Consider the following 27,832-nt stretch of genomic DNA (forward strand, 5'->3'; position numbering starts at 1 on the left):
TAAAGTAAAAAAATGATCAGCAAAGCTTTCTGTAAAACCTCTGCGCAAGTTAAGGGGGAACAATTAGGGCCTTCTATCCCTGATCTAGCTTTTCTGCTTCTCTGATTCAGATTTCAGTAGTTTGGTTGCTGAAAGTTAGGGGGAAGGTCCCAGGATTTGAGTGTGGAAGACAAAGGGCACTGGGGCAATTTTCCAGTAAGTGTTCATTCATTCATTGCTTGAGCAGAATTTTGTATAGTAGTAATATCTTAGGAAAATTTATTAAATTTATTAAAACACAAATTCAAAGCCAACATATATAGATATTCCATATAATGGCATTGCTGCTCTTGATACAAAGATGTTGGTAAGAGTAAGTTTGCTGGGCGCACCAAGATACTGAAATATACCTTTGAATTGATCTTGTCTCATTAACAATTGTATCATTAACAATTTGTAACCAGTAGTATAAATTGTTTCACTTACAGGCACAATACCATGGCAATAGGAATAGCTGTGGATATCTTGGGTTGCACAGGAAATCTAGAAGACAGAGCGGCAACATTAAACAGGATCATCCAAGTCGCAGTGGAGCTGAAGGACTCGCTGGGGGATTTGTATGCATTTTCTGCCATTATGAAAGCACTGGAAATGTCACAGGTAAAAATCTGTTTCTCTTTTTGTTCCAAAACATGGAGTTGTTTGATGGTTTGTTTAATTTAATTTATGCAATTTCTTCAAGACTAGAGAGATCATCAGAACAGAAACCTTGTTAACTAGCAGTGTACTTATCCCGTTTATTGCTATGGAGTTAATAATGGGTATTCTCTGTTTTGTTGAACAGGTCACTAGGTTAGAACAAACCTGGACCTCTCTAAGACATCGTTATACCCAGACTGCCATTATGTATGAAAAACAGCTGAAGCCATTTAGCAAAGCTTTGCATGAAGGACAAGATGAGTGGAATAGTGAGTATGAGCAGTGCTGGTTTTTATTTAGCCTTTTAACTCTCCCACTACCGATTTCCTGTGTAGGGAGATGAGGCAGCTGCTGTTTCGGTAACTGTGCATCATATGTTAAAATGACTGTGTGAACTTGTATAATACAGTATAAGACAATGAAACAGAAGGAAACAGTCTGCCAGACGGACATCAGTATGTGCTTGTGTGCATGTACCTATGTAGAACATAACATTCTGCCCAAACCCACACTCCCTCTTTGTGGAGCAGAAACTGAAAGACTCTGCATCATCTTGCCTCAGAGACAAGAAAAAAAATCTTCTTCCGCAGAGGAGAGTTACTTCTGGGAGATGTTGCTTTTTATTTCCTTTGCCTGTTGGATCAGAGGATGAATCCTCAAATACAAAGAATGAGTTAGTCAGATAATTCCTCTGATGACATCAGGTGCTTCTGCATCAGATTCTTTGCAGGGCTAGTCTCCAAAGGGGTGCAAGGCAGGGGTAGCATTACTCTGAACATTTCTCTAAGAGAATGGGTTAGAGAAGGAAAACTTTTTAGCCTCAGACTTTATTGGAATGACCCAGATTTCAAATGTGTTTAAAATGTCTGTGCCACTGTCTAAATAATTCAGCAGAGCGTTCTCTTGTAGCAAATACAGTTTTCCAACCCTAATTTGTCTTGGCCTTCTCCCCCAACCAGTTCACTGGAAACTGGGAGGACAGGTGTATCTGAGGTAAGGTGCTAGTTTGAAAGATGGAAGACAAATAGTAGTTGCTTCCAACTTTGAAAAGAATACTGCAGTTACAATACCTTCTTCAATTAGCAGGTTTTATAATGTCTGATGATATGATTAATGTGTTACTCCTCTATCCCAGAGACCGTCAGTGCTCCCCAGAACAATGTAACAGTGCCACTGCTGATGCCTCTCATTACCTTGATGGAGCGACAAGCTGTCATTTTTGAAGGCATGGACCTGTGGGAAAGCAGTGACCAAAGCTGTGAAATAATGCTCAAGCACTTGGCCACAGCGCGCCAGATAGCACAGAATGCAGAAATGTACAGCTTGACTGCAGAACGGATGCTGGAAGGTAGGGAGCACTAGGAGGAGAAACTGCTGCACATTAACAGAATGCATGCGTTATGTCTGAAGAATAAAGTCTCTGCTTAAGTGCCACTAAAAGTTAGTGTAAGAAATTCTTCTCCTCTTTCATGGGAGCCGAGACAGATAGTAGCAAATGTCCTGCAGGAAACTCACTCTGAGGACATCAATAGTTTAAAAGCAGACAGTAAATTATTCACCACTATAGTTCTCCAGTAAGCAACAGAGCATTCATTTTTGCTAAACATACTCAAAGTTCTCATGACTTAATATGTTGAGCCTTCTAGCAACTGAATAGAAGTACAGTAAGGACCAAGGATAACTTCCTGTCTTCTGTACAATTTAAAATTCCTACTCTGTTTTTTGCGAATAAAACACCACCCATCATAAGATGATGATGATGGGTGGTACTTTACAGCCGCACAAGATGCAACACTGAGATCTTGACTGCTTGCAGCCAGAAAGCAGCAACACATTAATAATATGACTTTGTATTTTAAACTTGCAGTGAAAAAGTTAAGGGAATGTAATTGAGAAACGTAAGTATTTCTGCAGGCAGTGTGTATACATCAGTAAGTTATATTTAAGGTCAGGCTATAATGACAATTCTAGACTGTTAGAATTGAGCAAAGGATAGCCTGTCCCAGTGTCCCTACAGCCATTTGTGTGCTACTAGAATGTCACAGATGATGGAAAGGATTGTCACTGTTTTACTAGCTTGTTAAAATCATTGTGCAAAAGGAACCCAGCACACTAAAGCTTATCTTATTTGGAGGGAATACAGTTTAAAAGCCATTTCTTCTGAATAAAAAACTTGCCTGATGGTGGTATTGTGGGATTCTTTTTACTTACTAGGTTTCCAGCCAGATGAAGAGATGAGTGAAATCTTCAAGACAGAATTTCAAATGAGATTGCTCTGGGGCAGCAAAGGAGCACAAGTTAATCAAAATGAAAGATACAAGAAATTCAGCCAGATTTTAACTGCACTTTCCCGAAAACTGGAACCTCCTCCAGTGAAGCAGGTGGAACAACTAAGTATATAAGACTCTGTAAACACTATTTAAATGATATACTTGAAATAACCTTAGCTTTCTTTTGGCAATTTGATACTGCACAAACTTCTTGCATTTCACAAGATGTTTAGAACTTAACTGCACAATGCACACTTGTTTTAAAACTACTGATTTCTAAACAAATTATTTATTTACTGTGTCACCAAGTCATGTAATGATCCCTTTAAAGAGTTAGGTTATCCTGTAAGACGTCATCTTACAGCTTTCTGTATCTCCCCAGAGTTGCAATGTTTTGATAATGCCTAGGAGTAAGGACATTGGCATCTTAACATTAAAATGAAGCAAATAAGTGTAAATAAAATGATAGATTAAGTATGTGACATTGCAGAAAATGTGTTGTATAATATTCCTTTAATGAATATAAAAACACTGCACATAGAATTGTGAATTCAAGTGTATCTTTATGCAAAATAATTTGCATATTTGCAGGTTGCAGAAATGATCCTTTATCTGTGACCACAACAGAAGGCTCAAGTATCACTGCACCGATGAAAGTAGAAATTAGTTGTGTATATGTTGGGACAACTTAGGGGTTTTTTAAGACAGCATCTGTAGTAGTTTAGCTTTTGCTAGAACCTGCACGACAGCTATGCTGCCAGAAATGAATGATGAAATGGCAAGAACAAACAATCCAGACAATTAAAATGCTTTCAGATATGAGTAAATGTGGGTGTATGTATATATTAAACTTGCTTCATTTACTGAGGTGAATCACTTTAGTAGGGTTTTTTTTCTTGGATGAAGGCAAAGCACAAGCTGTTAGCACTTTTAATAGAGGAAATCAGTGTGCATGGTGTTTATATAAAGAGTGCTTTAGCAGCAAATTCCACTTTGTCACATACAGAATTGGTGTATAAGCATTATCCCCAGAAGTTGTATAAATATTTAAGCAAGAACTATGGTTAGAGCTGCATGTGCTCGTTGTCAGTAAGCCTGTTTCTGGAGTGAGATGTTACTTAGGCATTTGAAAGTATTTGAGGAGGTTAGGGTAGCACCAAAACTGTGTTATCTGTTCCCCCCCATCTACAATCATAGCAGAGGTTCTACCACCATAAGAAGAGGTTACTGCTGAAAGTCTCCCTGGCAATCTTAACAGAAGACAAATGGGGAAGCTAATTACTTAGACCATGAAAAGATTTTTTTATTCCATGAAAATATTCTCAACAGAGAACACTATTTTTAAACAAAGCATTTAACATTTAGGAAATCAACATGTGCACAAAAAAGGATTAGAAATTACTGGAAAATGTAAGATTCTTTAAGACAACTCATGTTCAGGATTTTAGAAGTGATTTATAACTAGCTGTGCAAGTACAAATGTTTTTTTCCTATGTTTAATAAACCTCATACAAGTTGCACTATCCCTCATGAAAGCAACCTGCCTCCAAAGGAAGCAAATCCTGGTTTTAGAAAAACAAACAGTAGCGTGAAAAGAACATTTAGTCCTTTACCAGGAAGTGTTATTACTGACCTGCAAGGCTGTTAGCCAGGCAAACCACAGGCCCTTTAGCAGAAAATACACAGATCACATTTCCTCCTTTTCTCTAACTTTAAAATAAAAAAGCACTAGATTTAAAAAAAACCAAACAAACAAAACAAAACCCACAAAAAAAAAAACAACCCAGAAAACCCCAAACCCAAAAAACTACCTAAGTAGTTTTGTCAGTATTGAGTAATGTCACATTATTATATAAATAACCCTGTATACAGGCTCCAAAAATCTAAACTTTAGAGTTTAATAGCCCCCATAATACACTAGGTCAAGCTGTGTAATAGTGGTATACATAAAAGGAATAAACCTCTACACATCACTCAAATTCAGTTTTACTGGTAGTACAGTTCCTAATAACACTGAAATTAAAAAGATTCCAGCACTGCTGCACCCAAATATTGCTTCAGACCCCAGAAAAACAGGATGTTTTGATTATTATTTCATTTCCCCAAACAGCAGGTGGCTGGTTGACAAGCTTGCTTTGATACAAGTATCCTTCCCCCCCACATCTCTAGTCTAATTCTTATCGCCCTAATAAATCAGATATGATGTATTTATTAATAGAACCACAAATGGGAAGCAAGACAACATAAGCAATAGGGGCACTACAGACAACTATATTTACACGTATAAACATATCCAAATTTCAATTGTTTACAAGTAAAAGTGCACATAGATCATTACGAAGTATCACTCAAATTTTAACTGGTCCATACAATGAAGCATCACCTGGAAATGGACTAGCACTGCAGTAATTAAAATTGGAACTTCATAGTCAAAAACTAAGAGACAGTTTCCATAAAAATATTTTAAAAAATATTAAAGTCAAATGAAGAGATACACGTTTCAATGTATAAAATTCATGATGCACCATGTATCCAGTAAAGTAGAGCTCTAGAAAACACCTACCATGGCTACCTCAGCAGCTGCAGCACTGTGAAAAGAGCTGAGACACAAAGCCCTTTGTGGGATACTGTAAGTGGTAGTGTTGGCAAACAACAGATTTAGGCACTCTAGTTTAAGGCAGCATTTGAATGGCAAGTGGTTGACTTCTGAAAACAGTCATTAGCTTGCAGTGGTGAATCTCTCTGGTGGTGTTCCAGGTTTTCAGTGCTCCCAACAGGTTACTGAAGTGCTGAAGATGGACCACAGTTCTAGGACTTTCTCTTGATTGCATTGTAGGCTAGAGCTGAGATGTATTATTTCCCCAAATCAACACAAATACATTATGGTCTCTTATCAGTTATGCCAAAAACTGGAATGTAATGATGGTTGCAGTGGTATAGTTATAGCAGCATACATGGATACTGGGATGAAACTCTAGTGCTGAAGATATTTAAACAAAATGATTTGTTACAAAATAAAACAAGCAATGATGGCAAAGTGTTACGCAGACATGCCTGACTGTCCTAGGCATGCAGGAGGAGGTTAAGGGCGAGCATGGAGGTGGCACAGGCAGACTGATAACTGACATATGGTTCTAAATGACTGCCAATTAAAATGGGTTGGAAAAGCGCATGATTAAGATAACCAAAACATAGCACAAGCTAAAATACAGCTTGTGCATCTGGGACAACCTAGGACAACGAAAATAAAGCAATTTTAGGAGCAGTAGCCTTTCTACTCTGGTAATGGATCTCTATTTTCCTGCACAAATTGAAGAATTTGTAATAATCCTTACCTATGTATGGAGATGCTAAGATGTTAGTGACTAAATGTATGTCTGCATGCATTCATGCAACTAGCTTTTCCCCTTGGGCCTCCCAGTCTAGCACCCCATCCCCCCCACCCCCCCAGCAGCTGCATGTAACCTCCTTCAAGATCTCGCCCATTTTCTCAGAAACCCGCTTCAGGAACCTGCAGTCCAAGAGGAAAAAGAAAAGAACAAAGTTACTGAAGGCCTTTAGAAGACAGAGAAGCGTGCTCAGTTCTAACAGGCCATTCTCAGTGGCTATACATTAGCCTTGTACTTAATTCCACAAACTCTCATTAGAAATACAAGCCACAGATTTTAGATTAGATTGTTTTCCCCCCTCGTAGTCAAGCAGTGCAATGCAGTTTCCAGTCCTCAGCGATTTAACAGTGAGGGGAATTACTGTACATATAAGACCTTGATTTCAAACTAAACATGATGCAATTAAAAGACGTAGCTTACAGGCACAGATTAAGAATATAAAATCATTCCCTTTTCAGGAGCAGAGAGAGGTTTCAGTAAGTCATCAAGCATTACATCTGGTCTCTTTTTTTTGTTTGTTCAAGGTATCTAGAGTAAAAACAATGAAGTTGTGTCCAATACACAACATTCTACATTACAAGTACTGAAAAGAAAGGAGAGAGGCAGGTCAGTGGACTTTCTGTCCTTCTTAATCGTAATGTTTTTTCCTGAGTATTTTTGTTGAGCTTTCAGAATCAAAAAACATTTTCCTGTTTAAGAAGTGAAAGCTGCCAAGTATTTGCTAAGGAAGGAAATTAATAATTATCAGTAACTGAGTTCAGTTAGTTATTAGAGGAAAAAACCCTCTGTTTTAAGCATATAGTTTAAGTCATAAAAGTGGGAACAGTAAATATTAGAGATCTTTAAGACTAAGTAATTTTTCCGTTCTCTATAGAAACAAAGTATTCTATAGAAAAAGCAGGAATCCTGGGCTTTTTCAGTTTAATAGCTGAATTGGATTTAGTGCTTTGTAAAGCAGGAACATTAGATCAGTTAAACAAAGCAGAAGACATTGGTCAAAATTACAGACCAGTGTAAGACGCATAATTTAATGTGGCCATCTCTAAAAAAAAGAAAACTATAGCAAACTCACATTGCAAACAACAGACCACGCTGACTTCTGATACACTAATGCTTTCCATGAACCTGTGTAACTTACTATTTTTCCACTATTTTCCCTGGGGAATGTACAACTGAAAGCTGCCAGTTTACTGTTAGATATAGGTTACTGCACCTTTGCTGTTTTTCTCTAGCGTTACATCTATATATGAAGTTGGCACATAGCCTTCTTCTCCATTATGTCTTCGAGCTCTTGTCCACCCATCTCCTTTGTCCTCCTCAATAATGTACAAAATTTCCCCTTCTTTCATTGCTAGAGTGCCTTCATTATGACCTGGGAAAACAAGAGGCAAAGAAGTCTCAGTGTTCAGACAGAATTTCAAGTCATCTTTTTCCCAGGGCATAGTTTCCAGATTATATATAAACAGGAAGAACCAAAAATCTGTGCAAGAGAACATATGGTCAAAACAGGCTTACAGACAAAAACCTAGTCCAATTTGTAAAGCTGAATATTTGCCAATAGCTGTGCTAATATTTATCTTAGAACAGCACAAAAGAACTGCTCATGAATTAAACTGATTTATAAAAATATTTCCACTGATGTTACAAGCAACTAGTTGCTCATACCGTTAATTTACTTTAAATCATTTTTACCTGTCTTCTCTATAGCAAATAATCCATGCCTTATAGTCAAGTTGCCTTATAGTTAAGGAATCATAGTGCATATTGTTAACCTTACCATCAAACGGATATATTGCCTTGCAATGTCCTATTGCTGGTAATGGATCATCATCTTCAAACTCATCATCAAACTCATTTGGATGTGCATGTTGCTGTGGTGGGCCTCGAACTTCCTGATTTGCATCATCTGTGTAACTCCCTTCAGGGCTATAATGCAATGATTGGAGCATGAGGACTCTGAAGAGTTCTTAGCTCAAACTCAGAACATACATGCATCACACAGAAAGGGCAGACTGTGGATATCGCTTTGGAAATGCCTATTAGCAGTTTTTATATTTACTGCTGAAGGTGATTTTCTGAAAATACCGACCTAACAAAGGCTTGGACTGAATTCTGCTACAAAAACAAACATGAATTTGACATACCTGTCTCTACAGAACGTAGAAAACCGGTGAGCCTTACGCAATGGAATAAGATAGCTTTAAAAGGCACTGCTATTTAATGAGTGGGTGTTTCGATTAGACTCACTATTTTTTTACGTTACCACAATGACATGAAATGACCTCTAGAATTCAGAACCAGTAAGATTTTCCTTTAGAAGGACATAAACTTTCAGAGGATAAGTAACAACCGTCACCTACTGTTAACTATCAAAGAGATGAACTGATTCTAGCATAAGATATAAAAGTGGTAGAGATAGAATAGTGACCTTTCTCTGCCCTGTGTTACAAGGTGGTTGATATCACTGCTGTGCCGCCTGTCACTTCTGGCTGCTACTTTACCTTCAACTTCAGAGAGCCAGGCCTTGGGGAAAAAGAGACAAATATTGGTGTCAAAGAAAACTCGATTCTAAACCAGCAAATACCATTTAACAAATGCACTTAACTGCATAGAGTTTGTCAGTACACAGCCACATAGAGACTGCATTCACATGTGAAGTGTCATAATTACTTCACATGAAGCATGAACCTACCCCTCATGCTTAGCCTATACTCCATACTAGTCCTAAGAAAAAAAATGATCTTTAATCACATATGAATTTCAGAATAAGTGATAAGAAATTCTCCTAAACAGTTTACATCTTTAATAATTTATTTTAGCTTATTCTAGCTAGATGACTGTACTTGAAAATACAGCACCCCACAAAAAATTGAATCAAGTAGTTTTTCTGGGTGCTATATTTATAACCCATAAGGCAAACTACAATTTTACCACTCATTTACATTTCCCAATGAATTGTTTTAGAGTCTAACCTCATTCTTGTGTATTTCCATCCGAAGACGGTCCATGTTGCTCATGGTCTCAGTTAATTTTGGCTGCAAACTGCCTGGATCACCCATCTGGGGATTTTTTTCATAAACATCCTTCATCTTGATGAGGGCATCTCTAAAAACATACAAAACCCAACAATAATTATAAAAATTACATACATCAGTACTGATTCATTAAAGCTAAAATAATGTTTATGTGTTTGAGATCCTGACCCATGATTAGATACTAAGCACAGACAAGAACTACTGCTCCCCATACCACGCCTAAATCCTTTTCCCATTCTGTCATCTTAGCACTTTGCCTTCCTTTCTTGTGTCACGCACAAGCACACAAGGACTCCAACTGTCGACTCTTCTCTATCCAGTCTCAATACTGTTTCCCACATTGTTTGTTATACACAATTTCCTAAATATTAATCATGTTCTTTTCTTAATGCACTAAGTTGCAGCTCTCTTGCTCAACACACCTACGCATTGATTTTATTTATTTTTTTTTAAATGCATGCTTTCAGATCCAATGTTTCCTATGCAACATTAGGATCAAAATGTGTGTTATAGTAAAGAAAGAGGAAGCAATGCTAACAGAACCTACATACAATAAACCATGAACTAAAAAATGCTTTGTAATAGCCTGGACTAGCATATTCTCTCCTAACTTCTGAGCACTGTTGGCTTAGGTAGAGGACTTCAAAAGAAACAGACATAGAGAGTTTTTGTAAAAACTCCAAAAAATGCACTCACTTTTGGTCTGTTTCCTTCTGTAGTTCTCTGTTGAGTTCATCGATTCTCTGTTGCAGTTTCTTGCGTCTTTGCTCGGGAGGGAGATGGCTGAAGTCTTCTTGTGCAGGGCCCTGCAAGTAGAAATACTATTAAAACAAGTAACACGCATGTATCTGGACAGCTGAACTGACATACCCACACACGGACAGTGTTCACTGGAAGCAGGATGGACCATCTTAAAAACTCTACTTGACACACAGCTCTATAGAAGACCACAACAGAATAAATGCATGTTCTTGCTGCCAGATCGTAGGTCATTCATTCAAAGTTCTTTCTGCCTTCTGTAACAGTTGGCTCTCAGATGCAATTCAAAATTTGTAGACTTAACTATTTTTCTGAAAAGCTGAGCCCTGGACCTCCTATTACATCCACTGCACTTAAAGAAGATTTAGAAATGACAGAATTAATTGCTACAGAGTAATTTCAGTCAGAACAAAAATCTAAGATGTGTATATAATACTAGTACGTATATAATTGATTCTTTCTCTGGAGTGTGTGTTCTATGGCGATTTGGATACTATCAAAAGAAAAATACTGTATTTTGGATCTTCATTCCAAAGTACTATTATAGTTCTCTTCCAGAAGTTCAGCAATCTTGCTAGGAAACATATTAAAACTTACAAAGTTCCGATGCATTTTACCTCAAGTAAAACTAGTTCACAGAGCACAGAAAAAACCTTCATAACATCAACATTTTGACTTAAATTTGTTAAATTGAATCAAAACTTGCTCAAATATTCCAAGTCACCTTTTTCATTATAAAAAATAATGTTTCAGGGAAGAAAAAAACCTCCTAATTTCCAAACTAAAAAAAAAAAAAAAACAAAAACAAAAACAAACAACAACAAGCTTCAGACCACTTATTATTATGAGCCCAAACCTGCAAAGGTTTAATTGCAAACTTGTGCCAAGATTATACGTAGGATGGAAGGACTTGGGTATGAAAAGCATGGGAAGAAATTTTAACGTATCTTGTGAGTTTGTTGTGAAAACTCTTCCCTTCAGGGTGACAGACACTGACAGCGCTAAGAAGGAAATATGGTACACGTCTTAGTAGCAGACAGTTAAGTTCCATTATTTGTGTCCTAGTTGCCTAAGAAAGTTGGTTTTAGCACAAGAAACCCACTTGCCATTACAGTAACCCTCCATGGAGGCAAACCGAACTGGACAGCATTTCTTTTGTCAAGAAGAAACTTGACAGAAACTTGACTGTCAAGATTTTGACACAAGCAGCCATAGGCACAGGTGCCAAGTTTCTAATGCTCCCTCTTAAGATCTTCTTGCCCCTCAACTTCTTGGTTCTTTTGCACGTGTAAAATCATAATCTCACTGCTTTTTAAGAAGGGACTACAAGACACCATAAAAGGAGGGAAATCAAGATATGTTTCCAAAATAAAGCAGAAATGTTTCTTTCTGGAGGAAAAAAAAATAATTAAAATCCTTTCAGGTGCTTTTACACACTACAAAGAAACAAAAAGACAATCACATCCTCTGTATCATTCTTCCTTACAGGTCAGTTAAAACCAGAATATCCTACAGCAATAATCACAAGAACAGAGGTCTTTTTATGAATTTTTACTGATTTACTCTGCAAAACAACAATATTGATTAAGGTGTGGTTTTCATTTAATGCAACAGCTTTCTAATATCCCTAAGCATAATGGATAAGCTCCTCTGCAATTTTTTGGTTAAATTCAAAGGAGAGAATTTTGCAGTATTCAGTATTTCTCCTTTACACGAGTTTCGTAATCTTTTCATACACCTATTTTATGCTGCTTTAACAATTTTCCTTACAAAGAGAAATCAAGTATTTCCATCATGACCAGCTTGTGAATATTGGTCAACCCTAAAATTCCAAAATCACAGATTTAGTTGCAGCCAGATCACAAGTCTAATTATCTTACATTAAGCATGGATGATTAAGAAGACTGTGTATATGAGTGGAAAATCTGAAGATGTATTTCAGCACCTGACTTAAAGCAGTTATGATATGGAAACACTTTCAAAAGATTACTTTCATGCTATCTTAGCAGAAGTACAGCAGACAGATCAGCACACGGGCTTACCATCTTCACCGACCACTGCACAGTTCATTTGAAAGCAGAAAGAAACGGGAAATTATTCACATGCAACGACCAGTTACGAAAATGATTAATGCCTAAAAATGTATCTTTAAAATATTACTTAAGGATTAAAATTTTAATTTATAAAAAATACATTTTACTATGACCACAAGAAAAGCAAAATACAATAATCAGAAATGCACTTCTGCTTTAAGAATTACTGATTTAAGAATTACTGATTTAAAAATTACTAGGTGATAATGGGTATTTTAACTTATGAAATTCTAATACACAACTTCATTAAACTACTTTTGAATTTTAGTGTTTTGAGTAATATGCTAAAGAACTTCTATTGTAGAAGAAGAAACAAACACACAGCCAACATTGCACAAAATAGCAGAACTTGATGATGATGAAGGACTGGTCAGCCATATGCAAATAATTTGTTAATTACAGCTAAAAATCCACTACCATCACTTTTACAAACATAATTTTTACGATATATTTACTTTATTATCACAGTAGAACTACAAAGATCTTTTTCAAGTTTAGAAGTTAGTAATTTTACTTTCCGAAAACAGCATTTGGGTCATTGCTGCTATCCTAGAAATGTTTTAGTCCAGATAAAACTAAAGACATTTAAAGAGTAAAGACTTTATCCTTAGAGGAAGCAAATAAAACATGGGATGCCAGGTGTCGTATCTTGGGTTTAACATTCACAGCATTTTGAAGATCTACCATGCCTTCAGTGGCTTTGGATAACCCCTTCCAGAGAAACACCAAGCAACTTAGAAGATATGTATCTCCGACATCCTTTATGACCGTCAGCAATTGTTAAGGCTGTTGACTGGGGCACACGCACAAAATCAAAATTTCTAGCAATGAGGAAAGTAAAGCACCTTAACAAATGATACTTTGGTAGAAACCTCAATAAAGTCCAAAGATGTAAAACGGCTATAGAATAAACTTCTTGTTCCCTTTAGAAAGTATCTTCCAAGTAAGGTTTACATATCACTGTTGATGACCCATCTATTTATCGAGTGGCATTGAGCAAAGGCCTCTCATAAGCACTAACACTACCTGGAAACGTTAAGATTTCAAAGGATAATAAGCAGCATGTAACAGGAGTACTAATGAAGCAAGTTACACTTGCTTACACTTCAAGACTTTTTCCAGTAACCTATTCTGCAGATACTGTTTGCTGCTTTCACTATACATCATGATAGGACAATTGAATGCACGAAGCACAGAATGAGGGCAGTCTGGTTTTGTGATCACCAGTGCCTTCAGTGAAATCTTGTACAGGGTATGTTAAACAAAATAACCAGTATGCTTACTGTCCCATATATGGTTGGACTATGGGTTGGTATGGGTTAGTCTATGGTTGGACTCGATGATCTTAAAGGTCTTTTCCAACCTATGTGATTCTGTGATATATGCCAACTCATGGATAAATTTCAGTGGAAGCAGAAGCAAATTAAATACCATTTGGTAGTTCTGCATGTCAATACCACTTGGACATCATTTCCAGGGACAAAACTGTGGAGAACAGCATCATGTACTAGCAACTATTAAGCACTGAATCAAAATATATTATAAAGATAAGACTGATTAATGAGATTTAAAAATCTATTAGAATTACAGTATACATTTAAGTTGAAAAGGCGCTCAGTATGTGATAATGTCATGTCTATTAAAATGCTTGCAAGGAATTTCATAATATATAAAAATTAAATGTTCATCCTGAAGATTTACAGAGATTTGATATTGTGGGATATTTGAGTTAATCCAGATTTGTAGGATACCAGTGATCCTTGCTAATTTTACAGAATACTATTCTATATTAAATTCATTCACTTTTACAACATGAACAATGAATTGTAAGATAAAAAAAATTACATAAAAAATATGGTTTAATTTTTCATTAGCATTCTGTAGTTGTTAGGAGATGATCTTTTGCTTCAGGAAGAGGTTCTAGAACTACTGACACTACAAGGTGTTGATTTGTAAGCCAGGAGTCAACACATTTAGCGATCAACAAAAAGGATGTGTAATCAAGACCTGTGCCATTTGAACAACTATCTAATCCAGTTTCTCACTGAGTACTAAAGAAGGAACGTTATCTTCATGACCAGAACAAATTATGATATATGTGACTCAGAAGGGGAAAGGAGAAAATGTCCTCTGTAAATACTTAAGAGGACCACAAAAATTTTCTAAAAAATGGTGGTGGTAGAAAGGGTATTTCCAAGATATCTGGGGGCCTGAAATAAGACGCCACAACATTACTTAAAGAAATAAATTTAAAGTGTAACTCTATATTTCAGAGTGACAGCAAGGGAGCCTCTAAATCATAACTTTACTGCAATATAACATTGTTGTATTTTGATCTCCACATTATGTCAGCAGTAGTCAACCATTCGTGATGCACATGAGACAGCAAGTCAATATTGTTTTCAAAGATCAGAAAATCATGAATTATATATAATCAAATACACCCAATTATATCATTATTTGGATCAATAAATATCATAAAACATACATAAACTGGGCAGCCTATGCTTCACTGACATAACAGGGAAGTGCCAGTACATTTATCACTAGTACTATAAATGTTGCTAGGAAACCACTTAACATTTCCCTTTTATTGTCTTCCAAACAAATTCTATTTGCAGAATATGCCACTATAAATTAGTAAATGAATTCCGAAATCTCAGGAGGTGGCATTTGGTAGTACTTTTTCAATAATTTTACCCAAAAAACCTTGGACAAACAACAACAATTTATGAATCAGAAAATGCATTAAAATTTTAATGTTTCAAAAATCAGGATTCCAAAATCTGCAAGCACCATGTACTATAGTATTTGATGCACAAAAGAAATGAAATTTCTCCCTTCTTAGTTCAGTGTCTCGTAATCAACTACTATTATTTCAATTAAAAGTCAGCAAATAAGACATCTGTCAGATGTTTTTTGTGGTGACTATATACCCAATGATAAATTACTGCAAAAATATGTTACATGATGGTAGGAAAACATTTGTGAATGTGAACAACAATGAAGAAAGGTATCAAACACATGCTGAGCACCCTCTTTATAACACCTTTCTTTTAGGAACAAGTATTTGGAATGCAATAAAGAGTATTTCTATTTTATTTTATTTTTAACCTGTTGGTAACTTCTGTGTAATAGAAAACCAAAGTATCCTAACAGCGACCTTATAGCTGAAGTGTTACTTTTAACAAAGTAAGCCTTATAATGAGGGTGAAGAGCATTAGAAAAGCCACATCACAAACACACTGTTCATAGCCCATCATGCATTTCAACTTGTTATCAAACTTACCCCTCTTTTGAGGCTTCTGAAAGAAGGAATTCTGGGCTTCCCTGTTTTTATGTCACTCATGCAATAATGCACTGGTTCAATGGAGAATATGGGATACTGGGACCCATTAGGAGTACTGGATGTGTATAAACTAGTAGGGGTTAGGGGTGGGGATTGTGGCTAATGTGGAAATAAAGAAAGCAATAAATAAGCCAAATGTTCAAAGTGATTTTAAAATGAAATTTTGTCTTACAAAAATAAAATTTCCATCCAACACAGAAACAGCTTGTAAGGTTCCAGACATTTACACTATAACTGTATTGGTTTTAAAAGGTTTCTGTCATGAATTAATCTTCAGAGTTACAGGTTGGTGCACAGAATGAAGGAATATTCAAAAAAAGCTTTAGACTCAACACTTCCACAAGATCCCGAAGTTGCCTGTCTCTTTTCTCAAAACAGGAAGTTCTACTTTTCCCAACTTTTAGTCACAGCCATTCTGGAAGTTTGTGCATTCCTGCTCACCATTTCTTCCTACATTTTGATGTACCCTACCAGGTAAGCTAAAATAGAAATATTAGATACATCTATGGAGAATGACTAAAACAAAAAGTATACTCAATCTCTGTAGTCGAGCTGGACTGACACAACGCTGCGTGGCATTCTGAATCGAGATCATTACGAGAACTTCCTCCACTGTCTTCCTCCCCTTTTTTCAAATTGCTTCTCTCATTTTTTTGGCTCTCATACCTCTGCTGCTCTTTCCCAGTTCGATTTTTCTGTACTATTTTCTCTGCTGCACAACTCATTTCCTTTCCAAAAGGTTTTTATGTCTTTGGCAACATCAAAAATAGGTAAATGCATTATCTGGAAGTCAAGGCCAGCCATAGTTTCAGCTAAATGAAGGCCCAAAGGCCACCACGAATGCCCCAGCTACAATAAATCAGCCTATTTTTATATTAGCTAATCTAAGAATATATATTACAGCCTGTAAATAGTATTTGGAATTAAATATGTATCTCCTGATAAGTATTTTGCTCCCAGCTGCTGTTTTGTAGAGCGCCCCTCCATCCTCCCCCAAAAAAGAGGGGAAAAAAGGACATAATCTTCCATTTCCTCTAGGCCCTTAAGGAACAGATGCATATAGTACGTATACACGTATGTACATCTGTGATTCCACACAGGAAACAGTAAGGCTGAGTCTCTGAATGCTACATACAAAGTGAACGAACTGGGGAGAAGAAAGAGCAGGGAAAGTCCTGTCAGCTTTCTTCAGCTATCATCATACTAAGGAATTTCTTGTAACTACAGTAAATGCCAAGGTCCAGATTGAAAACCAATGCAGATTTTCATAGCTTCCCTCTCCAAAATTCCGAGAAAGATGTCTTGTTGTCAAACGGGTGATCATGATCTATTTTCAGAACAGGCTGAATCTCACCCACCTCTGCAGCCAAATGCAATAAATATGCTAATGTATTAATGCACTTAAACTATTATCAATCATTAATTATACTGCATGAAAAGTAAACAATCAGTTTTCATTTTAACACACAGCTGCAGTTACATAATATACTAAGGAGGGAATAAAGAATCAGCTATATCCTTTCTTTCTGAAAGATCTGCTTTCTTGGAATACTATCAAGTGAAAAATAAATCCTACCACTAACAAGCTCTAAGAATAATTTCCTATAATAAATGGCAGAAAATTACTTGGAGCATTAAAATAATCTCATAGAAATTTGTGGGAGTCATTAAAATGACTCAATGATATGCTCCAATACTAAATAAAGACCTAGCATAAAATTTAAATATGTATATGATTCAGTAGTCATTTATATAGCTACTGCATGTATTGATAATCTTTTTTGTTGATCCATGAAGGCATCTTGCACAGAAAGTGTTAACTGAAACTCATATAATACAAGAAAGGAGTAATTTCTCTGGTTTCAATTTTTTCTTGAGCATAGGAATATTTTTACCTATTTCACAGTAATATTTCTTCTGGGACATTTACCTGTATGGAGCTTCAACAGTATGTTTTATCAATGAGGTATTATAAATTTTAATGTTTTCAGACAAACCTCAGAAGTTTTCAAAACTAGCAGCAGGTGTAATAAAAATCTATATAGCACTCCTATATATAAACATCTACAAAATGTGACATTTAGAAGGGAGTTGCTTTTTGTAGTACAAAAGAGAGATCTGAAGTCTACCCGATTCCAAAGCATACTCCCCCCCGATTTTTACATTCACAATTAACACCTTTTCTATGCAATTGCAGAAAGTCTTTATGGAAACTTAGAAATTACAGAAATGGGAAGCTACATTTATCAAATAACTATTAAAAACATGCCCAGACACGAATCACTAGAAGAAAAATTGGAAAACTTCCCCCAGTGAGAACTTGATTTTTAACATGGTAAGTATCCAACCCTACTCAAACTTTCAGATCTCCTTACACATATTTTAAAAGACAGTGGCAGGCAAGGGGAAGGTTATTTTAAAATAAATAAATTACTGGTTCCATACACTCTAGATATTCACATTTTAATTTTCCAAACAGTAATTTCTTAATTGTTACCTTTGGCTTCTTTCCAAATAGCCACAGCTTTCCTTTAGCCTTGCCCACTGTAGTTTTTGAATCAATTCTCATTCCTTCCTGCTTTGGTGTACTGATGGTTCCATCAGAGATAGTTCTGTAAATATTCTGACTGTAATCTTCAAATGGAAAATCTCCCGGAGGTTCAAAACCGGATTTGAAGCAGTCTATCACTAGTTGAGAGTCCTAAATGTAGGACATTGAGGAGTTTAAAAAGCAAAACAAGCAAACCCATCAAGAACCAGAGAGAGAGAAAAACAAGGAGACATAAATTTTCCCTTTAATTGCAGAGATGCACAGATGGGAAAGTGAGAGAGAAGACCTCAAAATGCATGCTTTTGGATAGATCAAGTTAAGATAACATATGTTCTTTATTCTCAGCAGTGTTACCATGACTGTAAATCAGAGCAAACCCTGCTATTCAGAATCCAGCAAATACTCCCCAAGAGTTATCACAAATTTGAAACAGGACATGGTCAGGGCCAAACTATTACCCCACCTTCTAATCCTTCAACATTAGCACTGGAATGAAGGTAACACTAAGAAACTAGATGTAGTAAGATATAACAGGGAAGAACCCATATTAGAAGGAATAACAAAGAAGTGCCAATTGCTGCAAACAGGACACAGAATGATACTTTGTTAACTGAACACCCTTTATATGATTTAACGCTACATACTGGAGAAAATACCAACCATGTTGGTATTCCAGGATGTTTCAGGATAACCAAAACAATGTGTCCAAAATCACATACAATGAGAAAGTGTCAAAGATCTTCAGGTCACAAGAAAGCAATAAAACAGGAAGAGAACAGACACTGAATGTGGAAGTGACCATTTAGGCTAAAACTGAAGTCACAACACTTTTCAAGCAGACAAATATTTGACAACAGAAAGATAAACGTACAGGGTAAGTCCATCTTTCCCCTCTCCACAGCTTCCATATCAGTGAAATTGCTCATGCACATTTAAAAAGTCGTTCAATTCTACTTACTCTATGTTCATCAACTGATTTCGCTGCAAGGATCATCCCTTCTAAACATTTAGAGATAATCGGAATAACCTTGCGCTCAGAGTCAGCAAAGCCTTTGTAACATTCACTAAGTTTGATAGTCCTTCTTTCATCCATTTCTTGAAGTTGCTGCAAGCACAAAGTAAGATAAAATAAAGCTTTTATTTGCAGATTTTTTTCCCCCGATCCCAATGTATGCAGTTACTGTGGTCACCACAATGTAGTACAGAATTTCTGTGCTTTCCCAGTATTTTTATTTGCTAAACAAAACAGAACTTAATGAAGTTAAAAAATCAAGTCCTTTCAGACATAGACTTAAGATGCCCAGAACAGTTATTACAAACAGTTGATACTCTTTGATTTTTAAAAATGATGTAAAGGACTGGACGTTCTTTTCCTTATTCTTTTTTAAAGCACTTGTACAGTGTCTACAGCCACCTATTTAGTTTAAAATATTTGTTTAATGCAAAAATGAAAACTAAGAAATTCTACTAATTTCTACATCTCTGCACTCTCCTAGTTCCAAATGATTTCTCTCTGGTGATAAATATCTCTATCTTGCTTTTATTTTTATACTTTTCAATAAGTACCAATGATTAAAAAAATAGGAAAAATTAGAAATATTAAAATTATATGCTGTTTAGACATGCTCTCTGATTTGAAATACAAACCATTTCCTTTAGAAGTGTGCAAGAAAATAAAGAAAAGAATACCATTACATAAGATTTGTAATAAAAGTCTACTGGAACACAACAAAAAGAACAAATTAAAAATAAATACTATTAAGGTAATAGCCTTCGACTTTTCACCTAATTGAAGGTGGGAAGGAAAAAAAAAAAACCAACAAAAGAAAACAAAAAGCAATAGTACATACATCAATAGGTTATAAAAAATGGGATAAGAAGTTGGATCTCTCCTCTATCTACCCTAACAAAGGCAGATGTCTCAAACAGCATCCAATTTAATCACTCCGAAACAAAGCAACAACCTAGTCATGCTAAATCCCTCTCCCAAGGTTTTCCCATAGAATGTAACCAAATACTTGCAAGGAAATAATAAAAATATAGTCCCAAGAGAAAGTAGGACGAGGCCTTTCTGCTCTTACTGGAGATTTCAAAAAACATAAGTAGTATCTTACAATGATAATGGATTTTAACCCTACAGAAATAAAGGCAATAAACCAAAACTCTGGTCCAAGCTACAAAGATGATCGAACTGTTTCTCCTGGAAGTTGCAATTCCTCCATCAGTGTGCTGACGTCAGATCTACTGTAGTGCTGCTTAACAGTTAAAATATCAGATAATTCTTTAATAAGCCAAGCCAATTTTCTCCTGTGAATCCTAGACCTTCTAATAAGTATTTTTTAAAAATATGAAGTCCCTTATGCTTCTGGAAAATATCAAGTATTCTTAAGCTGGCACACCATCAAATAAAGTCAGTATTTTTACTTTCCATTTCCTCACTCCACGTCTCAGAATCAGTTTCTACAGTCACAGTATTCTCCCAAATGGCTGAACGTACATGCCAATACACTTCTGAACTCCCGCTCACCTGACACCCCCCCACCACTTTACTTTAAACTAGTTTTGCAAAGTCTCTCTGTTTTTGAAAGAATAAAAAAAAAAAAAACCCACACAAAACCACCAAAACCCCACACCAAAAAACACAACACAAACACCTTAATAGTTACATGAAGCACCTTGAAAGCACCTTTAGATGCAAAGTATCGATCTAATTTGACCTTTAACTTTATTATTTTAGAGAGTTCTGTGGATTGCCAGTTATATTGATGAAGCAATGACCAATGGGGAGGGGTAGGGGTGGGGGAGTAAGTAGTTCTGCCTCCGGTCCACTCATTTTATACCTGCACATGAGATACATTAAACCACATAGTCACCATTAGCTATACACTTTCCTTCACCTCTGCCACAGTCAAAGCATTCACAAACATACACAAATATCAAGAGAACTAGTGATCAAACCTTATTAGAATGATTGTTTTAAATGTTTGCTCGCACCCAGATGTCTCAAATGTTTATTTTGCCATACCTCTTCAGCAATATTTAAACAAAGAGTCTATAAAATATAAAATCTTAATAGAAAATGCAACAGAATATTTTCATTACAAGTCTAAGCATAATTACCGTAAGCAATAAGTCTCATGGTAAAATGCAGGTTGTATCAAGATTATGCTAATTTCTGGATAAAATTATCCACTAAAATCCCCCTCCCAACTTTTAAATTGTAAAATCTACTTCTCCCTTAAAAGATGATCAGACATACTCTGTTAATTATTTTACCTTATAAATCTGAGGAATGACAATGTAGTAGTGTTTGTGCTGTTCCCCATTAAAATTCTGTAGTTGTGCAGCATATTCATTTTTGTTTTCATCAGCCATATGTGTGCGCAGGTTTAACTGTTGCTTAGCCTAGAGGAAAGTGTTATCAGTTCAAACGTGTCTTGTGCTTTTCAATGATATACGGCATTATTTTAATTTATTTCACCAACTATGCAAAAACACTAATCACAAGTCATCAAAACTGACATACTCATAACTGAAATAAAAAGAATGTGAGACTTCATATATACGGACAGTCTACAGACCTAATTTATTATATACAGAAAGAGCAATGATCATTTTAGCTTCCTTAGCCACATCACTTAAATGCATATCCTAAAAACCATAGAAGTGACTGAACATATATACCACAAGATATCAAATACCAGTAAGCCTGCCTGAGGAAGACAGTCATCATCTCAACAGCATCACCTCAAGACTAATGAAGCATACTCCCTCTCTGTGCTGTCTTATATTTTACTGTAACCTTGATTTTGCACGTAATAAGCAAGCATATTTTATACACTATTTTATACACTCAAAGAATGTTGTTCCAGCACTGATGATAAACATGCAAAGAAAATATTTTTTATAATAGAGAGTAAAGAAAGAAATGGCACCGCTCTTACCTTCTCAACATCAGCCTTTGTTGCATTAGTGTCGTTGTCCAGTCTTTCATAGCTTTGCTGTGCCTTCTCTGCCTCTCTGCATTCTCTCTCAAATTTCTTTTTGCTCTACAAAAGCCACAAACTTACTGCTTCCACAGCCACTAGCCCCTTTTGGTTTTGTACAGCAATTTTGAATTCTAAATATCAAAACTCCATTTAAATATCTTAAATTCACTAAGTACCTTTAAGTAAATACATTGTTCTCACAGCAACCAAGTCTCAAAAATTTTCAACTTTTCTATTTAAAACCTATTTCCTTGAAGTACCAGCAAGGAAACAACTGTAATTATGCTATAAAATATCAGATAATCAAAATACAAAATAACCTATTACAAAGATCCACAGTTAATTATAAATGGACAAGTCCACTTTCTAGCCTGACTTCAATAACCTAAATAAAAATTAGGGGACAGAAAACTTAACCCTGGACTTGTATGAGTAAAATTCTCAAGTTCCCTTCTTCAGTGCTCAATTTTAATTGAATAAATTCAACTAAATTATTTTGAAGGTAGTCTGAAGGATTTTTCTACATTACAAGATCTTAGCATACCCATTCATTATCATCAGTATTCATATCCACTGGCACAGCTGTAAGCAGCACAGACAACAGTATTGAATGTACTTGATGTTCAATATATCCTGCTGTTGTCTAGACAACTGCTGTAGGAAAAACTGTTGCAGCTCAAGAAGTTAGTATCTCTAGATACAAACTGGCAACAGAGATTGTGTGAGCACTGCTCTCCTGCTTCAGTGCAAAGTCAGGCAATTGAGGTTAACGTGTCCCTTAGAGGTTGTATGCATTTAAAAGACTGACTTTGCACTCAAGTAAATACAGTGCACACAACACAACTGATTGTTTGAGGTGAACTCTGGGAATTATCTTGGTGAAGGGTGACAGCATCTAAATCACCACATCTGTTTCTACTCTGATCCTCTGACCATGAATTAAACTCTTTGACATGACACTGAAGCAAGACATTGCTTATCTGGGTCCACAAAAACAGAACAGAAATTCACCTCTCTGGTACTGCTTCACAATAATCTGGATCAAAGATACAATAAATTTCTAAGACACAAAACCAGAAGAGTACCAAATGCATCTTGAACACACTTGGTTTAATTTTATATTTTCTCATTTTTAAAAGCATTTCTCTCAAGAAAAAGGAGCTTACAATCTGTTCTAGAGAAATTCACTTCCTGCATTTCTCTGTTCAAAAGTAATTCTACCTCCTGAAAGTATAGTAGTCTATAGTGGTACGCTTGAACAGACCTCATGTAACAAGCCCTCGAACGCAAGTCAAATACAGTGTCTTAAGATTTCATCTTCATATAAATAAATTGTCATTATTAATTACTCTCTAAACAAAAAGTAGCCCACAGAGAAGCAACGAAAGAAGCCTGTACCCATGTTACAAACAGATTCCTTTATGCTGGATAAAAGCCAAGGCTTCACTCAAACATACGCAGAAGTTCTTTACAGGAGATTTTCTTTAAGCAGGGAACTACAAATACATTGAACTGTATTTTGGATGTTACTAAATCCGATTTGAACATTCAGTAATATAGCTAAACATTGAAGTCTAAGCAAGCAAGATGACAACAGTTCCATTTACAGACTGTATATTATTATGTTTGATAGGGAAAAAAAAACAAAACAAAACACAAACTCACATTATCCATCTGTTTCCAGCACATGTCCAGATACTGTTGAGCCTTTCGCCCTTCCTGAAGATGCTAAAACCACCACAAATAAGTTTAATTTACTTATCTTTTTAGTACTATTGCCAGTAGTTAGTCCCTGCTCTAGCTGACACACTACGATGTGCAGTATCTCCCACAAGTTACCAGTACTCTTTGGAAGACTTACTAATCATAGAAGAACAATACCACAGATGAAAATTACACTGGCAAAAAAGTTACTAGTAAGCACTATCTCCCAAGATCTTAATTTTTAGATAACTGTAGTAAACCAGTACATAAAAATACAGAATAACTTTAAAGATGTGTTTTATAAATGTGTTACAAAACCTACTTATTGCCAAGTTCATTAAATTGGGTAAACAAATACACCAATTCGTTAAAACACATACCCATTTTTATATCCCATTATCAAATCAAAATATAGAAATTACCATTTTTCTCTCAGTTTTTAGATCATGAGAATATCGCATCAATTCTCCATACACTCTGTGTCCCATTTCTTCTGCAACTACTTCTCGTTGTCCTGCATAGTCATTCAACTCATTAAGGATGTTAAAAAAGGCAATACACGAAGTAAACCTGACAGAAAGCACACACGCACAAACATACATATAGAAAAAGTGAGACAGGTTTTTTAAATGGACTTCTTTTAGTATAGTCTGTACTCCTGATTAAATTAAAAAAACCAAACCCACATATATATTTTACAATAAACCTTATCTTAATGCTAATTCAATTACAGTAGAAATGCAAGTTGGGAAAGCCTACATTAAGCCTAGCATGTACTATATGTTGCAATGTCTCTTCAAATACATTTTATAAGAATATGGATTTTTGCGGATGGAAAAGAAAGAAGAAGAATACTACCTGGAAAGCCCTGTAGTATAGTGGTATCTCCTAAGCTGCCAACTGAGAGGCCTGAGCTTGGGAACGGATATATACGTCCCTAGGCTCGGAGGCTGAACTTGCTGCAGAGATGATGTGCTTGGTAGTCTTGAGGGTGGAACATGCCAATCATACCACTCATATGCATCCCGATGGATGATCTACAGAACAAGTTTGCTATCAGCTCTGGAGACAGCTGCCTGTTTGCCTGCCCACCTCTTGGCTGGAAGTAAGGTGCCACTATGGCTGGCACTAAAAAGGGGGAAGAGGAGGGGCAAAGGGTAGAAAGTGTGTGTGGAAGGGAAGAAAGGGAAAAAAAAAAAAAAACACAACACAAAAACAGGCACCACATTAAAATATACATCTTTCTCTCTTTTAACTGTGGAATACTGCCATCTCCATAGGCTTGGCTCTGGGGAATTCAAATGCCACCCTAGCACTAGAAATCCCATTCCCTGTGGTCCAGGATCTTTAAATAGCTGAAAGATTTAGAGGAAATCCTAGTGTGAAGTCTCAGGCACCCTGTGCACAGCATGTGCTCTGGCTGCAACCTGAACCTTGCCCACTTCATAAGAGTTATCCCTAAAGAAAAAAAGTATTGTGTTTTTCTAAGTAAAAAAATGGCTACGGACATGGACAGCAAAACAGGCACCTCTCTGATAAATAATAATGAAGTTGTTTAGCACAAATTGCTCCTCCACAGTTAGACATTCACTTATTTTGTCTCCGGAGTTCAAAGCAAGTCAGCAGTTTAAGAGCTCCTCTTGCCAAAAACATGACAATTTTGCGCACACTCAGGTCTCAGTATACAAATGTATAGCTACATTTGTATTGCCATACAAATGCACTGAAAAACTCTACTGAACTAAGCAAAAAACACAGCCTAAGGACACAGAATTGCTTTTCTATTAAAAACAAAACAAAACAAACAAAAAAAACCAACCTAGACTGTACATAGCGTACTAAACTTCTGCTTTCAAACTTTAAGCTAGCTAAAGATTAATTTGGAAGAGAGCAAGTACAGCCTGCCATGTTTACTACTTCAAAATACTAACAGAAGTAAACTCAGGTTTCATGCTTAAGAATTACAGCAGAAATATAAGAAGCCAAGCGGAATTCTTTTGCTGTCTTAGCCAATTAAATACTTTACCTTAAAAAAAAAAAAAAAAAAGAAAGAAAAAAGAAAAAAGAAAAAAAAATCCATAAAAGGACAGAGCATACTGTAGTCCTCGTTTCTTACACATACAACTTGAAATGCACATTTTTACCTGGGTTCCTCATCTTTGGGTGAACGTTTAGGACAGTACTTCTTAACCAGATTTCTATTAAGGAAGAACAAAAAAAAAGATGCTATTTTAGAGTCTCTTTTGAGAATAGAAGACATACACATAGAAAACTGCATGAAGAAATTATTTCTTTTTAATGACTTAAAGGAACAAATCTATTCCCTCTGTCATCTTATAAGGGTCCTTCAGATAACACAAGGCAGAAATCTATGACATTTTCAAAGTTTTAAGTCACTTTGACCTAGAACAATATATTTTAAAGTATTTTAAAACCTCTATTGCACAGTGACAAGACATGAAATAATGAGTTCTTTGTTTAACATCCTTTTCACACATGCAAAACAAGCTAGCAGACAAGAAAAAAGCAAATGTATGATCACTCTGTAACATATAGATAGCACACACTGTATGCTATACCCATGAGCACAAAACTTCATGCCTGAATTAAGCTTTGAGTGTACATTCAGGTCGAAGGTTTTAACCACAGTATCTCTAAATCTTCAATAAGGATATTTCCAGAAGAGAAGAGGCAACATCTCTTTTCAGGAAAGATGTTACATTTTGCCCTACCACCAGTGTTTTAAATATCAGGTTTTTAGAAACCAAGAAAATCTCTAAAAGACGATCCATGGGACCAGCACTTTACACAGTATCACAGTCCAATTTCCGAGAACACTGGTATGAACTCATTGCTTATCATACAATGCAGAAACAGCACGTTAAGAAACATACAAACCACATCACCTACTCTACCCTAGAGCATAAATAACACAGATGTACACTGCTTACACAAACAACTGCAAAATATTTGCGGTTACATATATTGCTACAAATATCCCAAATCCTGTGATGAACATGAAATGAAGCCACACAATTTTACAGACAGGAGGGATAAGAGGAGAGAATGTCCAATGATTTTTTGAATTCTTATCTTCCTGTATGTCACCTTTGCTTTAAACTTCTGAGTACACATTTTTTCCAGTGCAGCATTCTACCTTGACTTGCAATATTGTTTTTCTGATAGCAATGAGGTCTTTTAAAATTCTGGAAATTCAAAAGGATACATGTTGTCAGTCTTGAAAAAAAATCCATACTTTCCTTCTCAGTTTTAGTAGCTGGATGTTCATACATTCAATTGGTTGCATTTTTTATTCTAGCAATTTTCAAAATTGTCAGGTTTTTCCACAAAACAGAAAAATTGAAATTATAACTCTACTACAGGTTTTTTCCTTTCCCTGTAAGAGTTTGTCATTTTACAGCAAATAAAGAATCCTCTTTTGCATGAAAGAAAAACAGGTAAGACACAGGATTTTTCTCAAATTGCTTACCTTCAACGTTTGTGCTTTTTGAGGTCAAAGTGATCTTTGTGGCCTCAAAGTGACCTCAAAGTGACTTGAGGTCAGTGAAACATCTCCATTGCTGTGTATTTTTAAAAGCAGCAAACAGTATTTAAAGAGAGATCCACTACTCAAATTAAATAGACTGGTATTTAAATACCGGTGCCCACCCTCACAAAAATTCTCATATTTTCCAAACATTAGAACCACTTAATCGAAATCTTGCTAGTAATGTTTAAACTGTGGACTAGACTGCCTGTTATGGTATCACTCATTTACACTATCAAAGTAATATTTTTAAGCGTGAATTAACATCTCAGCAGAAAATAATGCATGTCAATTATTTGCTTTACATCCCACAAACAGAAGCAACACAATGCTGGCAATTTTTTTCCCCGTACATCTCTAAATAATCATACCTTCCATTTAAGAACAAAAAAACCCAAACAACAGAACAAGTGCATACAACTGAATCTTTTTGTTCAAGAGACAGAGTGTTTGCCTTGAGCTTGTCAG

General features: G+C 35.9%; 2 protein-coding genes across 8 annotated transcripts in view; one reads left to right on the top strand and one right to left on the bottom strand.

Moving 5' to 3' along the window:
- BCAR3 (BCAR3 adaptor protein, NSP family member) overlaps nt 1-4,094 on the top strand; it is an 80,070-nt gene extending 75,976 nt beyond the window's left edge. For all 4 annotated transcript variants that reach the window (XM_075508342.1, XM_075508339.1, XM_075508341.1 and 1 more), the window contains 4 exons: nt 468-639; nt 824-947; nt 1,814-2,026; nt 2,893-4,094. In XM_075508342.1, coding sequence (XP_075364457.1) covers nt 468-639; nt 824-947; nt 1,814-2,026; nt 2,893-3,080 — 697 coding nt within the window. In that variant the 3' untranslated portion in view covers nt 3,081-4,094. The remainder of the gene's footprint in view (nt 1-467; nt 640-823; nt 948-1,813; nt 2,027-2,892) is intronic.
- A 145-nt stretch (nt 4,095-4,239) lies between these two features.
- Nucleotides 4,240-27,832, bottom strand: part of FNBP1L (formin binding protein 1 like) — a 59,940-nt gene continuing 36,347 nt past the window's right edge. Inside the window, exons 3-16 of one of the 4 annotated variants that reach the window (XM_075508347.1) lie at nt 25,962-26,015; nt 24,240-24,387; nt 23,779-23,841; nt 22,069-22,173; nt 21,401-21,529; nt 19,083-19,229; nt 18,071-18,274; nt 15,514-15,672; nt 12,174-12,188; nt 10,069-10,178; nt 9,310-9,442; nt 8,766-8,860; nt 8,115-8,263; nt 6,624-7,709 (exon numbers count right to left, since the gene is read on the bottom strand). In XM_075508347.1, coding sequence (XP_075364462.1) covers nt 7,531-7,709; nt 8,115-8,263; nt 8,766-8,860; nt 9,310-9,442; nt 10,069-10,178; nt 12,174-12,188; nt 15,514-15,672; nt 18,071-18,274; nt 19,083-19,229; nt 21,401-21,529; nt 22,069-22,173; nt 23,779-23,841; nt 24,240-24,387; nt 25,962-26,015 — 1,690 coding nt within the window. In that variant the 3' untranslated portion in view covers nt 6,624-7,530. Of the gene's footprint in view, nt 6,460-6,623; nt 7,710-8,114; nt 8,264-8,765; nt 8,861-9,309; nt 9,443-10,068; nt 10,179-12,173; nt 12,189-15,513; nt 15,673-18,070; nt 18,275-19,082; nt 19,230-21,400; nt 21,530-22,068; nt 22,174-23,778; nt 23,842-24,239; nt 24,388-24,675; nt 24,855-25,961; nt 26,016-27,832 lie in introns of those variants that run through there. The other 3 variants (XM_075508345.1, XM_075508346.1, XM_075508344.1) reach the window with 3 other exon arrangements.

The sequence above is a fragment of the Mycteria americana genome, chromosome 7 (genome assembly GCF_035582795.1).
Source record: "Mycteria americana isolate JAX WOST 10 ecotype Jacksonville Zoo and Gardens chromosome 7, USCA_MyAme_1.0, whole genome shotgun sequence".
NCBI classification, from domain to species: Eukaryota; Metazoa; Chordata; class Aves; order Ciconiiformes; family Ciconiidae; genus Mycteria; species Mycteria americana.